The sequence below is a fragment of the Cyclopterus lumpus genome, chromosome 13 (genome assembly GCF_009769545.1).
Source record: "Cyclopterus lumpus isolate fCycLum1 chromosome 13, fCycLum1.pri, whole genome shotgun sequence".
Taxonomy (NCBI): Eukaryota; Metazoa; Chordata; class Actinopteri; order Perciformes; family Cyclopteridae; genus Cyclopterus; species Cyclopterus lumpus.
In genome coordinates this window covers 4,717,326-4,741,251 of record NC_046978.1, presented here as the reverse complement: position 1 = coordinate 4,741,251, position 23,926 = coordinate 4,717,326, and the positions used below count along the sequence as shown (strand labels likewise).

The following is a 23,926-nucleotide window of genomic DNA, read 5'->3' as shown; positions in this document are numbered from 1 at the left end:
GATATTGTCATAATTTTCTTTATTGAAAAGAGGCTTTGTGCTCATTCCAAGCTTAAAATGTATTTCGTTGAATAATACTTTATGCAATATATTGTGATGGAAACATTTGCTAATTAAAGAATCAAGGGCTCCCTAAAACGTGTTCCATTGTGCTGTCCCTTGTCAACGTTTAGGAATTTAGGACTTCCCTGACTTACTTGACTGACTCTTTTTCCTCTTTCCTTTCTTTATGCTGCTCCTCTATTGTGGATCTCCAGGTCTGAGTCTGTCACATCCTCAACCAATCAGAGCCTTCGTTAACAGCGGCGTCGGCACGTGATTGGGAGAAGAATGGCAACCATGCCGTTTGTCAGTGAAGGGAAGTGTGTGAGTGTGGAGTGGGATTTCCTACAAGGACTACTGGCCAAGCCACCCACCCTTCCCTGGTGAGACACACACACACACACACACACACACACACACACACACACAGGCTGATACTGTATAAGCCTGCGTGCATGCCCATGAATTAATATCTGCAAGGTGAAATCCATGCATTAACACCCTTGCACACACTGACAGCCTGAAGAAGAATTTCCTATCAATGAAACACAATCCAGAAGACATAAGTCTGATCTCTTCAGTGCTACAAATAACCTGCATTGTTGCTCACCTGCCAATCCTGTCAGAGCTGTGAATCCCCTCCCCTTAGTGGGAGATTAAGTAAATTTGGCTGGAATTATTAATGGGCAGTCATTTAAAGGCGGATATAAAAACTAAGAAGAATCAATGTGTGTGTATTGATTGTTCTCGGTGGCTGGGGTCGAGGCAGTATAATAATGAGATGTTACAGAGGGCTGGCAGCATAAGTCCACACACACACACACACACACACACACACACACACACATAGAAACACACAGAAATGCACACTGTTTTCACTTGTCTGAGAATAGCAGGGAGAAATACAACAACTAAGTCAGCTGATTAAGATTCAAGCATATGTACACACATAATGCAAACCCCTTTTCTTTGTTTCGTTCTCTCTTTCGCTCACACATGCACACACACACCACTGGTGATCTTTCTTATGATGAGAATCAACAATACAGACACAAGGGAGAAAGACTGATTCTTCTTTCTCTTCTATCTCCCTCTCTCTCTCTCTGTGTGTGTCTGTCTCTCTCTCACAGACACACACACACAAACACACACACACACACACACACACACACACACACACACACACACACACACACTTTATTCCAGTGCAGCACCGACACAAATTGTGAAGTGGCAGTGACAACATAATTCCACCACTCAGGCCCCATTGAGGAGAGTCAATACCCAATCAGAGAGACAGGCTACCTGAGCCCCGGCCCCCCTCTCTCACTTTGCCCCTCCCTTTCCTATTGATCCCTCAATCACGACTTGAGCTCACTAGCCCGGCACCAGATGAGAGAGAGGGAGAGAGGGAGAGAGCAAGGGGTTGGCAGGAGGAAGGGAGGAAAAGTGAGAGATACGCAGCGAGAGATTGTGTGTGTATGTTCACATATGGATTGTGGAGCAAATGGCATTATTAGGACTCTGCTCTGCCAGATAGAATATGGGATTTGTTTATAATTACCGGGCCAATCTGCAAGAGATGGGTCAGAAGGGAGATTGTTTTACTTGAATTGCAGGAGCCATTACCATTATATGTACTGCATTTATGAAATGACTTTTCTCGATTGATGCTCAGGTCATTAATACAGAGCATGAATCAACCAACAGGTGTTCAGTAAATGGCCATTATCTAACACCCCTTACCTGAGTCTCCCACCACAGTGCTGATCCAAATTATTTCTCTGGCCTTCTCTACTTTTTCTCTCCTTCCTGTGTTCATCTATGTTTTCTATTAATACACTCTCCCCTTGTTCACCTCTCAGTCTCCAGAACCTGCGTAAAGAGAAGTCTCGCAATGCGGCTCGTTCACGGCGGGGGAAAGAGAATTTCGAGTTCTTTGAGTTGGCCAAGATGCTGCCTCTGCCCGGAGCCATCACCAGCCAGCTGGACAAGGCCTCAGTCATCCGGCTGACCATAAGTTACCTGCACATGCGCACCTTTGCCAGCCAGGGAGACCCGCCCTGGAGCCCTCTGATGGAGGGAGACAGCCACTGCCGAAAAGGTGAGAAAAAGGGAAAAGAAAGAGAACAGTCAAGAAATATCGTAAAGCAAACTGCTTTGGTTTAATGGTCATGAAATAGATTTTGATTATATTTGTATTATTGCCTTTTCAAAACCAAAGAGAGGATGTATCATATCCTAAAACTATTATAAAGGTGTGTTCAGACAGAACATGAAGCAAACTCTTGCCTTGCATCATCAGCACAGTTTTGACCACCGGACTGTTTGTGTTTTATCACCTGAAAGAGACAATTTAACAGCTGTATGCTAGCTGTATGCTAGCTGACCGTGTCTGAATGTGAGCCTGCGTGTTTGTGTTCGGCTCAGCCTCTTACTGCCAACATCTCTGCTTCTCCCTCCAGTCTGTATAATTTTTCATCTTGTCTCTGTATGTTTATGAAATATACATATAAAGCCTTGGGATACACTGCAAGTTTTCACCGGACTACTTGCACAGACTTGTCTTTGCATTGTATGGAAACCACTTCAATTTGATTTGATTTGCATTCGGGTCTGAACACCCATTCAGTAGGAAACACAGTTATTGCTGTTATTGAGGTCATGTCCTCGTTACTCCCCCTGAGAATCTGGAGAGGCCTGAAAACAGCCCTTCATGTTGGGTAATTCAATTTCAATGAATAATTGTATAAAATGTAAAAATCCAAATAATTCAAGGCCTTTTATTGTCTGCTCAAACTTCTCTTGGGGCAAAGGCGACATGCACTCCTTTTTTGAAATCCTGTTTACGGAAATAATCCTGCTTGTCGGAAATATTGTTTGTAATGTGTTCAAGATTGAAACTTTTCATGGACTTTGACAATGGCAGCATGCAATGGCATTTACAAAGGTAAATTAAATATGGTCTAAAGATCAAGGAAGCTTATCAGAAATATTACACAGCAGAGATAAATCTGCCGATGTGTGTTGTCAATGCTGAAATTAATGCATCCATCTCACATATCTCTTCCAATCAAAAGCAATCCTCAGCCGCCCAATCCAAGCTGCCAGCTCACGGACACCCCCTCGACACAAAAAAATCCAGTCCTCTATTGGCAACCATAACTACTTGTGCAGTGTGTGTGGGTGTGACACAAATACATGTTCATTCTGAGGCCAGTAAACATACATGTTCATATAATCATCATTTCCATAGGCTACTGTGAGTTTGAATCTGTGTGAGATAGATGTTACAGAAAGAGGGAGGAAACAATTTGTGTGATTTGTAATTACAGAAATTAACTCTATAACAAGGACAGTGTAATTATACAGCCTGTCTAATTGCTACTATTACTGAGGGGAAATGATGCAGCTACCGTACAATTAGAGGTGTGTGTTTGTGTGTGCGTCTGAGTGTGTTCATGTCGGTTCTAATTTGAGGAAATGTGAGCATAAAACAGTTGTGTTAATAGCATGTTTTGTGTGACTGAGTGGGACTTGCTTTATCACAATATAGACCACACATACCAGATCAGACACAATGGTCTTAATGGTATAATACGTTGGGCCAGGTATAAATAGTGGTGCCAGTGCAATACCCGAGGAAGTGTGTGAAAGAATTGGGGTGTGGCGTTTGAAAGTCAATGCATATACCAGACAGGGATTCTCTAAAGGAAAGATGCTATTGCTGCATTATGGGACGTTATTATTTACACCAGTGCTTTTCCTACTCACATATGTCTTTCATGAAAAAGTTGTATTGGCATTCATTGCCACTTGTTTTTCTACTGAATCATTATGTGCACATTGATCAAGTAAGGCACATAGATGTCTTTTGAGATGCCAATTGCAGAAAATATAGGACACTTACTGGACTCAAATAGTAGGTAGCATCAACCCGAGACTTAGGACCAGAATTTTATTGAGCTTCTGGTCCTAATTTTGCATACTTAATGATTTAAAATGTCCAGTACATACTATTTTTAGTTTTACTGACTATTGAGGTTTGATACTCAGCCATAAGTAAATCTGAACAGAGGTATCCCACTCAGAGAGCTCATATTTTATAATACTGACACGGCGAGCCCAGTCTTTGGCCACAGTATCGGAAATATTATTCTGGGTGAATCCATTGGGATCCATTGATAGCTAACCAGCCATGCAGCACTGCACAATCTGAATGTCTGAGCGATATCCATGCACACTTACGAGCAGTCGTGGCCTTCACTGAGCTCTGCCCGTAGTGAATTGTTTTGCCTCGGTGTTCGAGGCTTTTGTTTGGCCTTGATAGAAAATACCTGTTTAGAAAAGTAGCCGTGCTGTCCTGTGCATGAACTGGCGTGGTAGAAAGACAAATGCAGGTATGCTGCTTCCACTATGACTTCTCCTACAAATGTGAACCATAACTGTAAATATAAAGAATCCTGCAGCAGCAACACGAAGGTCAGAGAAAATTGCCAACCACTTGAAAAACACAATGAATCGCATGTCAGCTAAACGGTATTACTGTCTGAATTATCTTCACCATTCCACTAGGTCAGGATCTGATATCTTGAGTATTTTATTAAATGTTTGAAGATTTTTACAAGCAAGTCACACAGTCTCAGCGGGGCCACGGCTGAAAATGCGATGGTAATTTGGACATCAGTTTGAACAAGTCTACCCACAATGCATTGGCAGGGTTTTAAGTGTGATGCATGACTTTAATTCCGTTAGTGGAATGTGGTCAGAGATCCAGCTGAAAGGGAAAGGAGGACAGAGAGGAGGGGAGGGGATGAATGTAGAAGGAATAAAGAGAGAAAGAGGAGAGGAGTGTGAGGAGAGAGGGGGTAAAGGGTGGGTGGGTTGCATTCCTTTACTTTCCCTCTTGTCCGAGGGTTTTTGGACGGGCGAGGGCCAGCAGAGAGGGAAGGAAGGTGGAGGCGAGGAGAGGGATGGAGGCAAGGGGAGGGGCTGATGTGGCTTTTGTCTGCTTCCCACGTTTCAAAGCCAGTCTTGAAAAATGAATAGACAGAGGAAAATCAATTGCATGACCTTCACAGAGAGAACGAGAGAGAGATTGAGAGAGCAGGAGAGGGGGAAAAGAAAAAGGAGAGAGACCGATTATGGAAGGAGGGAGCAAGCGTAAAGGGAAGGCTGAAGGGAGGAAAAGTAAAATGACCCATGATATTCGTTCCCGTTCAATGTTTGTGTTTCTGTGTTTCTCTGTGTTTGTGTCTTTACCTATTTGCACAGCGCAATGAGTACAGTTTTTCAAATGTCCCATTAAAGGATTATTCCGGTTTATTTTAACCAGAGCATTATCTTCTATTTGTTGTGATACAATTGTACCTACTACACAAATTGCAGAGATCTCACTTGACAGGAAAAACAGTATGCACACAACTACACCAAGTCCAGTAGGTCAAACATGAATCAGTCTAGTGTGATTGATGTTAGTGTTGTGAGTTCCGGTAATAATTTTAACATTTGCCCTTGTTTTCTTCTCCAAATAACTTGGAGGTTTGTGTATTCAGAAGTGTGCTTCTTTGCACTTGTGACCACGCCCAACAGTGATGTCACTGTGTACTGACACACCCTATATATATATCGCTTGCATAAATCAGCAACTCAACCTAGATGCAATATGGCTACTGGAGAGCGCCTCAGTGTTTTACAAGGTACAGTACAATGACAATTCACTGCCAGCAACAGGGCCAGCTCAAGTGTTTTACTGTCTCTGTTAGTGAGGTCAAACACACCTCTCTCCTCCCCGACGTTGGTGACATTGACTTTCATTGCACCTCCACTCGCTCCCTCTCTTTCTCGTCTCCTTTCTTTCATTGCCTCTTTTTCCCTCGCCTCCCTTCTGTCTCCCCACCTCTTCACGTTCTCCCTGCATCTGCCTCTTCTCTAATTCACGGCGTTTAAAGCAGCCGGTGCTTTTAAGGGAAGTTAATTGCACTCAAATTATGTTCGACCGCAAAAGGAGTGAGGGAGCGACGTAGAGATAGAGGAGAGATAGAGAGAAGGAGGCAGGGATGGATGTCAGAGTGAGAAGATAATTGCGCCAGAGAGGGACGCTGCGATTAGGGTCACTCTTTTTCTCTCTGTCTGTCGAACAGCCGAAAAACGTCACATTCGGATGGTCGTAAACAACTTGGCAGGTGATCAGGCTCTTATTTTGAAAGGGTGAAACTATAGCATCAGAGCAGAACTTGGGAGACAAAGATGGATAAGGAGAGAGAGGGAGAGAGCGCGCGAGCTACATCAAAAGAAAGAGGGGTTAATTGCGTCGTATCTGTTTGGTTTCCATGGTAGCATCCTAACCTGGTTTAAAAGGTTGACACACAGGTGGAGAGAAGGACGATATGCAAGTATATGGTTATATGCATGCAGGTAGGGGGATGTTTAGGTGTGTGTGCCTGTGCGTGTGCGGCCACTACTCATGGACTTAACTGGGACTAAATTATGTATTAGACAGAGGTATAATGAAAATCATTCAAATTAAATTTCTATCTTTCCTTCTCGTGGAGCGCTGGGAAGACCCCGAGAATTGACCTGCGAGTCAGACTATAATTAACGTGTCCGATCGTGGCCCGGCCCATTCTAGCTCCTATTCCCACAATGAAATTAAACCTTGCAGCAGAGTCCTGGGAAGCTAATGAAACAGGAGTGTGACAGAAAGGAGTGATCAAAGACCCCGGGAGTCTGCACCAGGTCGGTACACTCGCACAATCACATGCATGGGCAGAGCAAAAGTACAAAAGATGAATGTATATTCACATAAATCATTTAAAAAGATAATTTCAATACATTTCAACTTGAGTGTTATTTTCTTGTGTTGTCCACTCTGTCTATAATAACATTGAAGTAACCAAAGTAAATGGAAAGCCTCAAATGCATGTCTGCATCGACCACATCTGTATTGTGTTATTGAAGGATACAGCCCACAAATGGTTAACCCCTCCTGTCTCGCCACTAAGGGGCTGTAAGGAGTTACAAGACACTTTATTCAAACTCAAAATAAGTTCCAATGTCTGGAGGCAATCGGCTCAAAGTCGTTGTTTCAATTTCATTCAATCTTGCCAAAAATAAAATAAAACATTTAAATTCACAAAGCTTTCTCCCAATGCATCAGCGACTGAGTGGCGACGATGTACTCAGCGGTGTGTGTACTTGTAGATACGTTAGCTGATATTAACTCAAAGTAAGTCAATGGCAGGATAACACATTAAAAGGTGTTTTGAGAAAATGTGAGTCACTGCCACCACGAGAGGTCTTCAAGCATGCAGCCATGACTGGACACCCAAAATACAGTCTGCTGCAGCAGAATGCGAGCGAGGCCATGGACACTCACTCACTCATTCACTCACTCACTCGCTCACTCACTCACTCACTCACAGATAGACAGATACATGCAAACAAGCAGCCGATTGCACGATCCTCCTGGTGGTGATGATACTTGTTGGTAACAATGCTGCCCAGTAGTCACCGGTGCAAAGTACTTTCTTTGAGTACTGCCACTTTCTAATGAATGTAGGTATACACACTCGGTTTTGCTCAACATAGGTCTGATAGGAAACTGATAGGCAAAAATTTGCAACTGTAATCTAGTTTAGCTGCTGAAAAAAAAGACATTAGCTTTCCAGTATTGCCTCCAAAATCCTCTGTTTGTACAGTGAGTGGTCTTTTCAGAGCCCAGCGGGTAGTGGGGGTCATTTTTGCAATTTTCTCCCATGACTATTAGATGCAAGATTTTTTTTACCAAGGTAGCAATAAAGAAATCTGCAAGCTAGCAAACATGGATGTTAGCAATGTCTTTGCACATCGTTTATGAGAAGGGACATGCATTCAACACTTTCAGACACACCCAACGTATTTTGGTGAGATTACTGCTGCTCTTATAGCTATACGATAAGAGTGGGAGGCCAAATTTGAAGCAGGACGTACATTTTGATGCAACAGTTTTGGTAATAAATTTATTGGTGGTCTTCCAAATAAGTCGGCTACATTTGGGGTTATCATTACCCACATTTTGGGTGGATTAATTTGCAGTGTTAATTTAAAAAAAGGGGTTATTTAGATAATTGTCTGATCATCTGACTGCTCGTGTTTCTTGTTCAGTCTCCAGAACTCTTGAGTTAACTTTGTGAGGAAAACGTTATTATTCCAGAAAGAAATGAAGGCCAAAACTACAGAAATTAAATGATTTTCCTTCAATTGATTTTGAACGATGATTTCACACACTTTAATGAGTTTATATTTAGACAAAATTTGAAATAATGTATCATATTTGAGGAACAAACTGAATCATGCAAGGCCCTCACACACACACCCATGTATAGAAGTAGGGGTTCAAAGACCACTACAGAAGGATCTTTGTTCTCAGGGTGAGATACGAACACCGCTGTGAGACTCTCTCGTTACATGTGCACACGTTTGTGCATGCGTCCACACACACAAACACACACACGCACACACACACACACACCAGGTCCAGTGTTTTGGTTTCCTGGCTGCCCTATTGTACCCTAGCAGTCTTTAATAAATGGTCCTCTGTGTATTTGTGTGTGCATGTGTGTGTGTGAGTGAGAGTGTGTGTAGACTCATCCGTCAGCCCTCCTGGCCTCATGTCACATCCAGTGTTTCCTCGCCACACTGACACTACTCAGCACTACTGATCGCCCGCCATCACCTTCACTCCTCCGGGAATCTCTGACATGAAACTCAAGACACACACGTCTTGTGTTTTTTTTTTTTTCATTTGTGAAGCATGCACAAACTAACATCCCATTGTGTGTCTGTGTGTATCTTTTTTGAGTCATTCTCATATGGTCATGATGGGGGTTGCTTCCTTTAGACTCCCCAGTGCTGCAGCTCCACCGCAGCCCCACAAGGGAGCCTGATAGGCAGGCGGAGAGCGAGATGGGCTCCCCATCCCCCTCCAGGCAGTGACTGGAAGGGTCCCAGCACCAGACCCCCTTTCATAGCCCTGAATGGACTTGCCTTATTTATATTCACACTCTGTCACACAGGGGGACCCCAATCTCACAATGCCACTGTGGCTTTGTCCGGCAACTCTGTATTTATGTGTGTGTGAGTTTGTGTGTGCGTGCGTGGGTATTTGTGTTCTTTAATCGGAGGGCATGTTGCCGCTGTGTAGTCTGTGCATGAGAATTCATTGCTGTGTGTATTCCTGAAGTGTGTGTGTATGTGTGTTTTTGTGTGTCTATAGCTCTAATGGAATGCCTCCATCCTCTATTCACCGAACCCACATCACAAGCAGGCAGCTGTGCGATCTATATATATGTGTGTGTGTGTGTGTGTGTGTATGCGTGTGCGTTCCGACCCTCCCTCTGTGTTCAGTTGTAACCCAGAGCAGCGCTTTCATTTTCCTGTCATAACGTGTATTGATTTCCCTCAGCCTTGCAGCGACACACACACACAGACACACACACACACACACACACACACACACACACACGCACACAGACACACACACGCACACAGATATCCGATGATCCTTAAAGTTGTGCACACACATGCACACATTCATATGCTCTTGTACACACATTTCGCATACACACATACATAGTTTGTCTCTGCTGGATAAGGAACATTGTGTTCAAAAGCAGCCCTGTTGGGAGTGAGATTACCCCCACGTATGGTCCCTGCTTTTGCAATCATACACTCGCTCATGTGTGCGCGCACACACACACACACACACACACACACACACTCTTTTTGACATAAAACAGTAAATAGGACTGATTGCTAAATTAATCTTCCACGTCACAGCTGCCCCTCGTGCCTGGGAGAAAGTGATCACTCTCGCCTTCCTTCGTGTTTTCTCATTTTCCCTGCCGTACCCTCTCTGCTCCTCTCGTACCCATCTTCACCCCCCCCCCCCCCCATCTACCTAAACACCTCCAACTCTATTTGTATTGTAATTGCCTTGGTAAACAGCACCACTTTGGCACTGAAGCAGCTCTGATAGCTTGTGTTTGGGATGCATTAAGAGTGGCGATGCAGACACTGTGTATGTACGTGTGTTTGTGTGTGTGTGTACGTGTGTGTGCGTGTGTTTCTCTGCGTGTCTGCTGGCAATTGAGTGGTTTACGTCACATTGCACCCCCTCCTTATGCTCAGTTTTTTTAGACAGTTGATTCTGCTGTTCATTAGACATGACAATCAAGTTTTGCTTTTCATTTCAGTGCAGATTTAAATACTTAACTGAGATGCAACACTATTACAAATCCCCCACTGATGAACAAGTCATATTTACAGCTAATTTTGTATAATTACTAATATTCTATATCTATATTAACCCAAGCAGAGAGTGGAGTACCTGCCAAGTTCATTAATATCACCTTCCTGATTCCTTCACGTCTCTGTAGATGTTCACAGAGTTACAATACTCAGCTCTTCTTGGACGTTTTGTGTTTTTGAGAAAACAAGCCCCACATTATACATCTCTTTTCATGCTGTGATCTTTCTTTCATTTTTATGGAGGGATACAAACAAATCAAACAAGTCTTTAAACTCGTTGAACTATTTATTGTCTCTGCAGTGCAGTATGTGGTAGTTTGACAGATACTGTCTCAAATCTGTACTTAATAAGGTGGAAAACTAAAATGTGTATCTGAGTGACCAGGAACCTTAAAACAGTCCCTTCACAATGACACGTTCTTATGATCACTCTCTTTTGAACATGTAGTGTCAAGTACATGTTTGTGTCAGTCAGTGTCTGATGTGTGTTTGTCTACTTTCTCTCTGCAGTAAGACGATCATCTAATTCTCTAGCCACTGACATGTTTGAGCAGCACCTAGGGGCGCACCTCCTGCAGGTAAAGACCACAGCACATACACCCTCCTTCGTCTTCTGTAATGATTATTATAATGTGTAACTACATGTGTTTACATGATGTATTTGCGATGTTTTCACTGTAATGGATATGTGAGAATATTCTGTCTTCACCATCCTGTGCAAACTCCGTCAAATTGCCCCATTTTGACCTTTGTGAAAATGGTCAGACAAATGGTTTATTTATCTTTTAATCAACAGATAATCTCTCTGTTCATCAATTATGGCTTTCTTTGGACAGCGATGCTCTAATGTTTATGTAGGCAAACCTTTGTTTTTCAGAATGGATCACAGGGTCAGTTTGATTTGGAAGTATTTTCCTTGACAGAGAAGCACATCTGTCTCACAAATGACTGCGTTGTGCTACAGTTTGTAGGTGCGGTGTGCAATCACAGTTTGTAGCTCAAGTCTTCTTACCTCAGTCTCTCAAGACATACATTTCCAAGCAAACTCCTATGGCGCGCCCTCCCATGCACACACATGGACACCCACACATCTCATAAACCTCAGAGGCTCGGGCGATATCGTTGGCTGCCAAAGAATGCCTCCGTTTGCATTGACAGATGAATGGAGCCGGAGGGGGGTTCTGGGGCAGGAGGGCTGCAGGGATGACAAAGTGCAGGATGTAGAGACAAAGAGGAAGAGGAAGAGGGAAGACGGTAACACTGCAGGTGTAGGGGGCTGAGATAGGAGAGATGGCTCGGGGAGCAACCAGAGCAAACTACAATTAATGCCTTATGTCTTATGTAAAGGACTTTGAATTGAACAAATACATTTGCAGAGCAGGAAACGGGTAGGAGTTGTAACAGGTCGACAGAGACGAAAAGAATAGAAGCTGATAATTGAGACAGTTGTGGTAAAACAAATATGTCTGCTCTCCTCTGGCATTTTAAAAAGGACGGGAGGCTTTGGGAACGGCGCTGATAGAAATCAAATTAACGCTCCAGAAAAACTGTATGATTCTTTCCTCCCAGCCGCCCTCCCGCCGTAATAGCCTGATAATTGCACTTTAGTTCTCCGACATTCAGGCGGCTGGTTTCTCCTCGACGCGACACACGACGCCCCACACCCCGGCCATACATTTGCATACTGGATGTGTCAGTTGCATAAATTACCACTGCCACTTTAAGCACCGGCCCGCCAAAATAGCAATCATTCTTCTAGAGCAAAGTGGCCCTGGTCTGTGTGTGTGTGAGGCTGAGGCTTTGTCGGCTCACTCCTGGATGCTTGTTATGACGATTAATATTATTCTCTGAAGCAGTCCTCTCTAATGGCTTGGCTGTATACCTTTCACTTCTCATTAGAATCACTGCAGGCTATAATGACTCTAGTTCTATCTGTGTCTCGGTCTGTACCGGTGTCTGGGCGGGTGTTTACGTGTGTGTGTGTGTGTGTGTGTGTGTGTGTGTGTGTGTGTGTGTGTGTCTGTGTCTGTGTATGTGTCTGTGTGTGTGTGGCCCAACAGGATGATGCTCTGACTCTGAGTTTATTACAGTTGATCGAAACAGCTCCGGTCTATAAGCTCAGTTTATCGTGTCTCTTTGCTCTATTTGTTCATGTATGTTTCTGTGTGTTCTTGTCTAAATGTCTGACTGTGTGTGTGTCTGTGTGTACTTTTGTCTTTGTGCTGCTTTCTGTGTGTTTAGTTATGCAGGCCTTGTCGACAGCTGTTGTGTGGAGCTGCAGCTCGCATCCATGGCTGTTGTTTCATGTCTGTGTGTGTGCGTGTGTGTGTGTGTGTGTGTGTGTTTGTGTGTGTGTGTGTTTGTAAATTGAGAGAAGAGGCCGAGGGGTGACGGGTTGTTTGTTCTCTAGCTCATTGTAATTTGTTCGATACACACTAATTGCTCTAATTTGTCTGTCTTGTTTCTGTTTGCCTTCATGTGTGTGTGTGTGTGTGTCGGTGGGTGTGATGTGTGATTTTTTATGCACAGTCTCTGGATGGCTTTGTGTTCGTGGTCAGTCAGGAGGGACGTTTCCTCTACATCTCAGAGACAGTTTCTATCTACCTGGGACTCTCACAGGTAAGACGACCTCATTGCGCACACACACGTACACACACGCACACACACGTACACACACGTACACACACTGGAATAATCCTTTGTATACAAGCACATTTGCACACATGTGCCTATCTTCTGCTTACGCTTTCATATCCCCCTCCCTGGAGTGTGTGTGTGTGTGTGTGTGCGTGTGTGTGTTTGCGTGTATTTGCGTGTGTTTGCGTGTGTGTGAGTGTGAATATCTTTGACTGCACTCTTTGCGCTCATCTCTGGAGTGCAACTCTCATGGGGGCAATGCTACTCTCTGTCTACCTCTCTCTACCGCCTTGTCTCCCTCTCCAGGTGCTCACCTCTGTTGATTGCCTGTGGCCTCTTGTACTGTGAATGTTAAGTCCTGCCATTTTGCCCAGATGCATAAATAATAACAGTAATTACTGGCCCAGCAATCAAAGTGTCGCCCCAGCGCGCTGGGCCTGTCTAGGGGAACAAATCGATAGGCATCTTAAAAGCCACATTGATTGTAGGGAGGGGGAAAAACACCAAGGGGGATGGGAAGATAGATAGAGACAGCCGGAGAGAGAAAGAGAGGGGGAGGAATGGAGGAGAGGGTTGATAAGAGAGAGATGTTTCGAAGTAAGAAGAATCGGTACAGCAAGAGAGAGGGTGAGAAAGAGGGAAGTTAGTGCTTCAATAATGGAAGAAGATGTGGGGTTTTTGTTATGTGGAAATGCGCTGTGAAGGTTTGCCCTCATTTACATTAAAAGAAGGAAGTGTTTCTACTCTATCTCTTATACTTCCTGCTGGCTGCATGTAGTTTTGTTTCCGCAAGGACCAAGTGAATATTCACTTAATTAGTCTGACTTTTTTATTTTCAACTTCCGAATGCAGACGGTATTCTGAAGACGGCAGATATCTTAAGCTAAATGTATATTTTACACCAGGGCTTAACTGGAGTCCCGCCATGGATACCTGTACATTTAGATGTATACGGCATAACTGATTTCAGCATTCGCCTTCATTTCCTTTTCCAAATAAGTTGGTCGTTGTAAATGTAACTTGGAGTGGGGTCGGGAGTAAGCTCTGTCGCAACTGTAACCATACTAATGTCACTGGGTACTGCCACCCCATGGAGTAAAACAAGATCCATCCATCCATCCATCCATCCATTTTCAATACCGCTTATCCTCATTAGGGTCGCGGGGGCGCTGGAGCCTATCCCAGCTGACATAGGGCGAAGGCAGGGGACACCCTGGACAGGCCGCCAGTCCATCGAGGGCAAATGTTGTTAATGTTGTATTCATTATCAAATATCTGCACAGGGATAATACACTTGGAGGAGAATACACAAGCTGACCAGTCACAGCTTTTGTCATCTCTGTATACAATGTTTGTCACCTCACTTTTTAGGAGGGGCACATCAGCTTCGGCACTATCATCCATCGGCTGCGTATTAGAATGAGTCACATTAGGAAGAGATCTCTTCACAGCCAGTATGGAGACGATATAAACTTGTTTAATGTAGATATGGGCATGCTAGTTTGTATTGTATATGACATACTTGAAAAAGAATACTAGCACATCCTTTTTGAATGGAGCGACCAGGACGAGAGTTGTTTGTGTGCACCTGCCATGTAGTTTGTTGGGTCTTCACTTTGCAAAGACAAATGCAAAAGGAAGATAATGTGGTGGAACTACAGAACTACAGAACAAAAAAGGAAGATACAGAGAGAAACATAGAGAGCCAGACAGACAATTACGAGAGAGAAGGAAAACAAAGGAGTGGAATAAGGGTGAGAATGAGAGACAGTAGTAAAGAGGGAGAGAGAGTCTGAGTGTGTAAATAGAGTTTAAATGTGCAGAAGGAATGAAATTCGCCTTGGGATTGCCTAGATAAACAAGAGCCGAGGCTTTGGTGGAGATGCTAATAAAACAGAGCTGTTCTTATCAGCTGAGCAGATGGCCTAACCCATCACATCTACTCAAACAGGGCCTGAACCATCAGCATTCTAATGAAATTATTTATGATCGAAGATTACGTTCAAAACCTTGAACATACAATGCCACGTTTACCTTCCTGAAAAGATGAGAGTGGGCGGGGCTGCAGGGAGAGTTATGATGAGAAAGAGAGACAGGCAGATAGAAGTTGAGATGAGTTAGAGGGAGAGGGAGTCTTAGGTGTTTATAGACACCTAAGACGAGAAAGAAAAAAATATACAAAAAGAGAGAAAGGAAAGGTGGGAGGGAGGGAGAGGACAAAAACACATTGTTGGCGAGTGGAGGCGGGCACAGGGGAGAGAGGAAGGACAGACAAACAAATGATGTTCTGAGTGAAAAAGTGTAACTGGTGGTTTGTTTTAGAGGGCATGTCGCCCCTGTGGACCGCCCCTGCCCTGCCGTCTCCTGTCCCCCCCTGTCTGACCCCTGTGCCCTGGCTTACACCCTGGGCTTCTCCCCTGACAGGGGGGTTGCTTAGCCGGCTTAGCCCAGGTCAGGCACCTTGACCAAGGGCACAGCCCGCCGCCCACTCCCCTGGTGCCTGCAGGTATCATTTTTCTTCTCACCGGGTCTCCAGGCCAGACGCACACCAGGGATAAAACCTGGGAATGCCACAAAGCAGAAGAAGGGAGGGGGAGTGAAGGAGGTAGAGGAGGAAAGAGATGGATAGATGGCGTTGAAGAAGAGGAGACAAAGGCCGGAGCAGATGAAGAATTGCAGGGAGATGAAAAGGATGGAGAAGTAAGAGCAGGGGCTGGGAGAAGAAAGAAAAGGGATAAATGGGGTAAAGAGAAGGGAGGAAGGATGGTGGATTAAGGGAGGAGAGAATTGATCTGGGAATGGTTAGTATGCAGCCCCCACTCCCCCTCCCCCCTCTCTAACCCTCCCTCCCTCCCTCCCTCTCTCCTCTCCCATCAGTCAGTGAGGGCTGAGGGCTGAGAGTGTGTTGTGGACCACTGCCCGGATGCCTCATACATATTAAAGCCCCCTGCTATTATTTATATCATGTCTCTCCTTCCCCTGCTTGCTGCCCTCCTCCTCCCCCTTCATCCCCACCACACTGCCATATATACATGCACGTGCATGTCTGCACTCTGCGCACACACAAGCAGGTTCGCGCAGGTGCACTGACAGACAACTACTCACACAAACAATGACACACAATGACGCGTGGAGACACAAAAAACGTCAGTCTGGTCACATACGCAGGGAAACAGAGGCGCGCCGTGGGCTTGCATACGCACAAACACACACACACACACACACACACCTACACGCACACACACACACACACACTGAGAGATTTGAATGATCTCGGTCTCTCCTCACGTCTTCCCTTCGCGCCACATTCTATACCTGTTTTTATGTCTGAGCCTGACTCATCCTCTCAATCGCTCTACGTCTCTTTCTCATCTTCTCATTTCTGTCTGATTTTTTTTTTCAATCCCTCCCTCCCTCCTGCCTGTGATGGAGTGATATTATTCGGATAGGACTTAAACCCGTTAAAGCCCATAAGGACCTGTTTGTCTCTCTACCTTGTTTTCCAATACCACAGGGCCAGGGGATTGTGTCTCTTTCAGATGGCTGGTCCAGTGTTCTGAGCCGAGGTAAATTTAGTCCTTTCGCAGTGGAATCGCTATTCATAAAACACAGACACCTTAATCACAGACAGAGAGACATATCTTCCTATAATCTGCAATAACTATGCTTAAAGCATGGTTGATCCAGAGTTTTAATAACCAAACCCCGTCCAGCCTCTAAATACGTATAGATATAAACTCTTCATCTTTAAACATTAATGAATGAATCAGTTTTGATGTCAGAATCAAAAGGAATGCGGCAGAAAAATCCAGCACCTAATTACATTTCTGACGTTATATCTGCAAAGTGAAAAGAAGAGGGTTCAGAAAGAAGAAATACTCGGAGAGGGTGTTGTGAAGCTTTCCATTGAATTCCTTTAATACACAGGATATTTTTTAGTGCGCACATCCAGGCAAAGATACTCAGGTGCAAGACAAAAAGACTTAGCTGTAGAGCACAAAGGAGGTCTGCAGACTGTGAGGTTCCAAATAAATAGTTTATTTAGCTTCTTCTTCTTTTTTGATCAAAGCAACGATTCAATCTACAAGGTTTTCTTTGGCTGTGTGAAACAGAAAAGGCATTTCTTTTAGAGGCAGCAATCAACTCAAATCCCTATCATCTGCTCATCAGCAAACAGAAAGAACAAAAAGAAACCTTGCTCCTTCAACATCAGGATCAAGAAAAAATAAATATGAATTAAATGTTAATATGACCGAACCTGAAAACACATAGTGGCCTTTATTATTAATTAACTAGACATTATTTTTACAACAATAATTATATGATCACTTGAATCCGTAGCTTATCTCGACTTTACAGAGTTTTAGAGTTTCAGATTAATGCTTAGCTGTCTGGCTGCAACTCCACTGTTTTGGGTCGAAATCACACTTGACTTCATACATTTCTGTAATGCTATCTCCATCAAATAAAGAAGAAATAATCGGATATAAATTTGGGCTTATACATATGTCAAAACGTTTTTGCATTAAAGTCTTGTAGTTACATTTTTTTATTTCCGAGTAAGTGGGGAAATCACTCCATATGGTGCCTATCAAATCTAGTATTTAATTATATGTTTGGTGGCAAATTTCCAAAAAACAGGACATCCCTCAAGAGATTAAGCCCTGCAAGTCTGGGGCTAAGAACCTCAATCCTTTGCGTATCCTCCCTCAGTCATTGGGGTTTCCTCCATCTACACCCCTCTCCGTTCACTCATCGTCCACCTCATTCCTCTGCTCCCACCTTCCCTGTTCCCACTCCTTCCTCTCCCACGGCTGTGATGTCCTTGAGGGCCTGCTGAAGCTCCCATAAAGCCTGCAGTAAATGGCTCTAATCCGGTAATAAATGGCTGTGTCCTACAGACAAGGGTGTGAGGCTGCTGCAGCCGCGGCTTTATCAGATGGAATGGTATTGGCACGCACACACATTCACAGATGTAATAGAAACTACATGCATGTGTGTAAGCATGCATACTCTCTCTCCCCCATTACCTTTTCTCTCACACTTACACACACACACACACACACACACACACACACACACACACACACACACACCCACACACACACACACAATCATGTATTCGGCTTCAGATGGAATCACGCCTGCTCCGATTGTGCTGCTTTTATGGATGCCATGCAAGAGCAGCCCCATTATTACCTTTAAATGATTAGAGATGTCACTGTGATGCATTATGATGATAGGATCATATAGAGCTGTATGAGCTATTTGCGTTGCTCTTCATGCCTGCCGGGATAGACTGTAACTAAATGAAGGAGCAGGAAGGGACACAGGGAATAAGAGGAATAGTAATGTGACCTTTGGAGATACTTGGAGTTCACCTGTTTTTAATCAGCAAATACAATTGATTTTTTATCTCCCCTGGTTTTATTTGTGTAATGCTGTAGTCACTTAGTCCTCTGAGACTGGACTTAAATGTATGTGCATGTGTGTGTGCGTGGGAATGTTGTACAACTGCTACTCCTTGTTGAGTTGTAACCCAGAGCAGTGCTTTCATTTTCCTGCCATAACATATATTGATTTTCTCCTGTGTGTGTGTGTGTGTGTGTGTGGGGGGGGGGGGGGGGGGGGGGGGGGGGGGGGGGGGCGCTCATGTGCAGGCATTTGTGCTCTAAGCTTCAGTTTTTGATCAGTGTATGTGTTTCTCTTCAGGTGGAGCTGACCGGCAGCAGTGTGTTTGATTACATCCACCCGGCGGACCACGTGGAGATGGCCGAGCGGCTGGGAATCAGGCCGCATCTGAGGGCCGAGGCCGGCTGCCATACGGGCCCCGAAAGCGCTTCCAGCTCCGCATCCACCTCATCCCTGGCTGGGACTCCTGAACCCGGTACTGATTATACTTTTCAATCACCAAAGCTATATAAGAAAAACTCAATATACGTCAAAAAACGACAAAAAACAAAAATGATTGAATTAATGACAAATCCTGTAGGATGGGTATGTGTTTCACGTCTTCTCTCGCCCTCAACAGCTCCATCTAGTCCTCATTCTCCTGCTGATGATCCTCCCGACCGCGGCTACTTCATCCGCATGAAGTCCACGCTCACCAAAAGAGGCTTGCATGTCAAGTCTTCTGGTTACAAGGTACAGAGAAAATAATTTATCATCATTTGAAAACATACCTTGTATTATTCCAATTCATCTGATTGTTCTTGGGATGGTCAAATAACAAGAAGAGTCGTGTCCTATTGTTTTACACAGCTAATGTTTCATAGCACTGTCAAGTTGGTCGTTTTCAGTGTGTTTTATGGTTGTGACCCTATTTTTACACTGGACTGCTGCATTCTTTAGCTGGGGATAGCACTTTGTAAAGCTATTTTCTACATCCTGGATCGTATGAAGTCTAGCAAAGATGTCCTTCTGTGAAACGAGTAAATACGGGTGTCTTCTGTTTGTCAGGTAATCCATGTAACGGGACGAATCCGCTGCCGCCCTGCACTTGTGCCGGGCTCTGCACGCTCAGTGCGTCGACCGATAGGTTTGGTTTCACTGGCTCACACCCTCCCGCCCTCCTCACTTAATGAAGTCCGCATGGAGAGCCAAATGTTTGTCTGCCGAGTGAACATGGACCTACAGGTCACATATTGTGAGAACAGGTAAGGGGTTTGCCCGTGTGTTGAAGTTTAGCGGCGTGGACATTGAATACATACAAATGAATATGAATTTGTGTTTTTGTTGCATGACTTTACAGGATCTCAGAGTATATGGATCTGACCCCTGCGGAGGTGGTGGGACACACCTGTTACCACTTCATCCATGTAGAAGACCTGGAAAACCTCCGGCACAGCCATGAGGACTGTGAGTCACATCGATATGCATGTGTAGTATATGTAATTCATCCCCATCCCCCTTATGCTGCACAGTGTCTAAACTGTTGAAATCTCATTGTCCTGTTGTGACAGGCGCCCTCTGCTGCCATCATCATGAACTGCCAAATCAATAACTTGCTTCTTCTCTCCCGTGTCCTGTTTTACATTCTTTCTTTCCACCTCTTTTCAGTGCTAAGGAAAGGCCAGGTGGTGACGGGTTACTACCGTTGGCTCCAGAGGAGAGGAGGCTACCTGTGGATCCAGTCCAGTGCCACCGTCTCCATCAACCACAAAGCCCCCCACGAACGCAACGTCATCTGGGTCAACTACGTCCTGAGGTCAGTACCACCACAGGCGGTGCTCCAGGACCGCTGATATGAACTGGTCGCTGAAGGCGGATTAATCGTTTAAGAGTTTCACTCCCTCCAACATTTGCAAACACTGAGGATACTCACTCCAAACAAAATCATCAAAGCACATCACCAGCTAATTGACATTTGTATATAAATATTCAAGATGACAACGAAATATTCAGTTATAAAATGACAAATTAATTTTATGTTTTATAGATGAAGATGAGTTTTTCTCTAAAAACAGATTATAGTTGATGAATTTACTTTTAGTTAATGTTTTTGTCTATTATAGAAAACACTTTTTTTGTGGATAATTCAGCTGAGATTTAGCTTTCTGACTGCATATTGTTTTGATGATCACTTTCTTTTTTGTCAGTATATTCTTCATTTCTTTATTTTTGTAGAGTTTTGTTAAAATAATTTGAAGTAAAAGTCATTACTCTGCATTGTTTGTAATGCTGTCCAGCTGTCAGTAAACAGCAATTTAATATTACTTACTCACTATTTACTGTCATTACTATGAATTGGCAGCATGATCTTAGAAGGAGGCTCTGATTAAGGACATTTCAAGACTCTGCATCTTTGTTTCTGTTCAAATTAGTAGTATTTTTGTTTTATGGCTTTATTTATTCACTCAACAGGCACAACTGCAGTAACCTTGACGAAATATCCTTTTCCCTTATTTCCCTCTTGTATACACACACACACACACATATTCACCCAGACGCTGACGCAAACACAGATTTGGAAGATACATGCACACATTGCACACACGCATCTACATAATAAAAATGTGTGCACAACGGCAGAGACAAAAACAAGAGGAGTAGGCTGAATTTCAATGCTAATTGGACTGAAGCTATATAATTACAGCAAATGGATGTCAGAATTTTGGGGCTGAATGGTGTTTTATTTAATTAGTGCTGTAATTACAAGAGCTCATTAACTTCTCCAACAGCCTCCTCCTTGTCTGAGCTAAGCTGTGTATAGGCGGGCTGCTGTGTGGGGCCTTGTGTGTGTGTGTGTGTGTGTGTGTGTGTGTGTGTGTGTGTGTGTGTGTGTTTCTGTGTGTGTGTCTTGAAGGACGGTCTCTGTCTATGCGTCCGTTTGTGTGGCGGTGCTTGTGTATTGTGTGATAAGGACTGTTGTTTGGAGAATTGGGTTGATGTGCTAGGTGGAGGTTACAAGGGGCAGTTTGGCTATTGGAGGTTGTTATTAGGCAAATTATACAGTATGTTGTTTCCATCTCTAAGTATTCACTCAAATCAGCACAGCAGTGGTGTTTTGTTGTTGCTGTAAGTGGCTTTTAAGTGGTGGAGGATCATTTGAGTTTACGTGGACCTTTTCTCCCTCCCTTTCTCCTTTTCCATTTTCATATGTTTGTTTGTATATCTATCTATCTATCTCTACTTCTAATATATCATCCATCCATCCAGTCGAACAGAGTTGCCCGACACTCCTCTGGATATACTGCAGCTACCGGAGAATGTGAGAGCAGAGCGACTTCGAGTCAGCTCGTCTCCCACCGACAGTTCCCCCCAGGCTCGAGGTAGGATGCTACACACACATTAGTACCTTCCCGTGATGCCCACTGACACACATAAACACATTCCTGTGCCTCTTTTTATCATCCTTCCTCCACAGGTTCGCAACCAGCAAAGAGCTCGGTGGGGAAGAGTGACCCCGACACTAAAGGCAGAGATAAATTTACCCCCGCTGCCATCCAATCAGAGGACAGGAGGAAGCGCCTGCTGAGGTCCGACCCCGAGGGTGCTCCTCCCGAAACCCGTCGCAGACTGGAGGAGCTCCGTCACGCAGAGGAGAGTGTATCGGCCTCTTCTGACCTGGCGAGCGAAAGCGAGGGGGAGGAGGAGGAGGAGACAGAGTGGGACCAGGGGGGAAACAGTGACCGACTGAAAGAGGAAGACAGTGGAGCAGGTAAACAGAGTAGGGGAGGAGACACCCGAGGGGAGAGTGGGAGCAGGGTGCACAACGGCCGGGCTGTGATCCAGCAACTGAAAAGCGTAGTGACCCCGTCTCCCCTGCCTGGAAGCCCCAGCATCAAGACTGAACATGAAGCCTTGACCACCGGGGGGCGTTGGGGGCCACACACACAGACCTCCAACTCCCGCACACACACCACTCAGCCTCAACCCTCCCATGCACACACACCCTCCAGCAGCCTCAACGGCGACAGCCCCACTACCCCGATCCCTGACTCTTCTTCCAGCAGTGAGGCCCCCCCCAAAGGGCTGTTCACTCCCCCTTCCCCTGCTCTTTCTCCAGCCATGTCTGTGTCCTCTCCACTGCCTCGCGACGACAGGGCTGTGTCGGGGTTGGTCACTCGGAGCAGTGGTGGTGCATGTAGCACTCCTGACTTTGAGCTGCTCCAGAGACTGGCAGCAGGCGGTGCAGCGGGGCGGGTCCTCTTCCACCCCCTTGCCCTCGGCCCGCAGGGTCCTCAGAGCCTCTACGCTCCCAGCACTATCCGCTACGCTCCACCTGAGCTGCCCCCCTCTCACCACCACGGCATTGAACACAGCGATGGCCTGCAGCTACGCTCGGACCACCACAAGGGACCCCCGCCAGCCTTCTTTCCCCACCTACAGCGGTTGGCCGGCTTGCCACCCTTCAGTGGTTTCTCCCCGTCTGACAGCCCTTTCTCCTCCGGCCTTCCCTTCTGTATGAACGGACTGAGGGGGGCTGCGGGCTCCGAGGAGGACTAAGACTCTGAGAGGAGAAGATCAAGCAGAGTGACAGATCAGAATAAGAGACATTGAAAAGGGCAGGAGAGACAGGAGTGGCAGGACATTAAGCCTCTAAGGACAATACTAATTGGACAATGAGTTGAATAACTGTGATTTTAAATATGTGACAAGTTGCTGCCATAGGGAATTGTTGTGTCTGCCCATCGTAGACAAGTGACAGTGAATCTCAAAGAAAACGGGACATGGAAACTTTTGACTGGTTGTCCCTCAAGACTTTCCGTGTGTACAACAGTAATGAACTCTGCTCTGTGTCTTTCTCTAGACGACTGTGTTGATTTCTGTGTCTCTTCCTCTCAGAGAAGCCATATTGTACATAGAGACAAAACCATAAAGACCCTCAGCTCACATCCTCCTCACTGTCACTCCAATTAACCCAATTAACCCTAAAGCCCGTAGAGCGAGATGGACACTTGTCTGTAGGAATTGAAGCGACTTTGGAATATACATTTTTATTATTGCAGTATTATACAAATAATTTCTCACACTGGGATGCAGGTGAGAATATGATGATAGGGTTTCCCTAAAAAAAGATGGAGAAAGCTCTCCGGTGTTTTTGTATTGAGATTCAAAATTCATAATGATAAAAACATCTTCATCAGTCAGCCATACTTAAAGCACACTGTTGGGACAAAAATATGAATAATGTAGTCCCATTCCATTATATATATATATATATATATATATATATATATATATATATATATATATATATATATACATACACATGGGAAAACATGCAATGCTGACAGGACGCTATATTTCTGTTGTTTGATCATAGGAGAGCAATTTCTTTAACTGAGTATTAATTATAGTATATTCTGTATGATGCTGCAGTTTAGTGTTTGTGTATGAAAGCCATATTTTTGTTTTTACGGTTTGTATAGATTTTTTTTCTCACCAGATAAAACAGATTGGAGGATGTGAAGATTGAGTCTAGACAGACACAATAACATTGTTTTATTGGATG

At 44.5% G+C, this 23,926-nt stretch overlaps 1 protein-coding gene across 1 annotated transcript; it reads left to right on the top strand.

Annotated features, from left to right (window-relative positions):
* The first annotated feature begins 330 nt into the window (after positions 1 to 330).
* Positions 331 to 22,917, top strand: npas1 (neuronal PAS domain protein 1). Its single transcript, XM_034548726.1, has 11 exons — positions 331 to 425; positions 1,908 to 2,146; positions 10,843 to 10,910; positions 12,862 to 12,951; positions 18,682 to 18,856; positions 19,001 to 19,113; positions 19,429 to 19,625; positions 19,721 to 19,827; positions 20,029 to 20,176; positions 21,628 to 21,741; positions 21,828 to 22,917. The coding sequence occupies exons 1-11, from the start codon at positions 331 to 333 to the stop codon at positions 22,915 to 22,917; spliced, it is 2,436 nt and encodes an 811-aa protein (XP_034404617.1).
* The last annotated feature ends 1,009 nt before the right edge of the window (positions 22,918 to 23,926 follow it).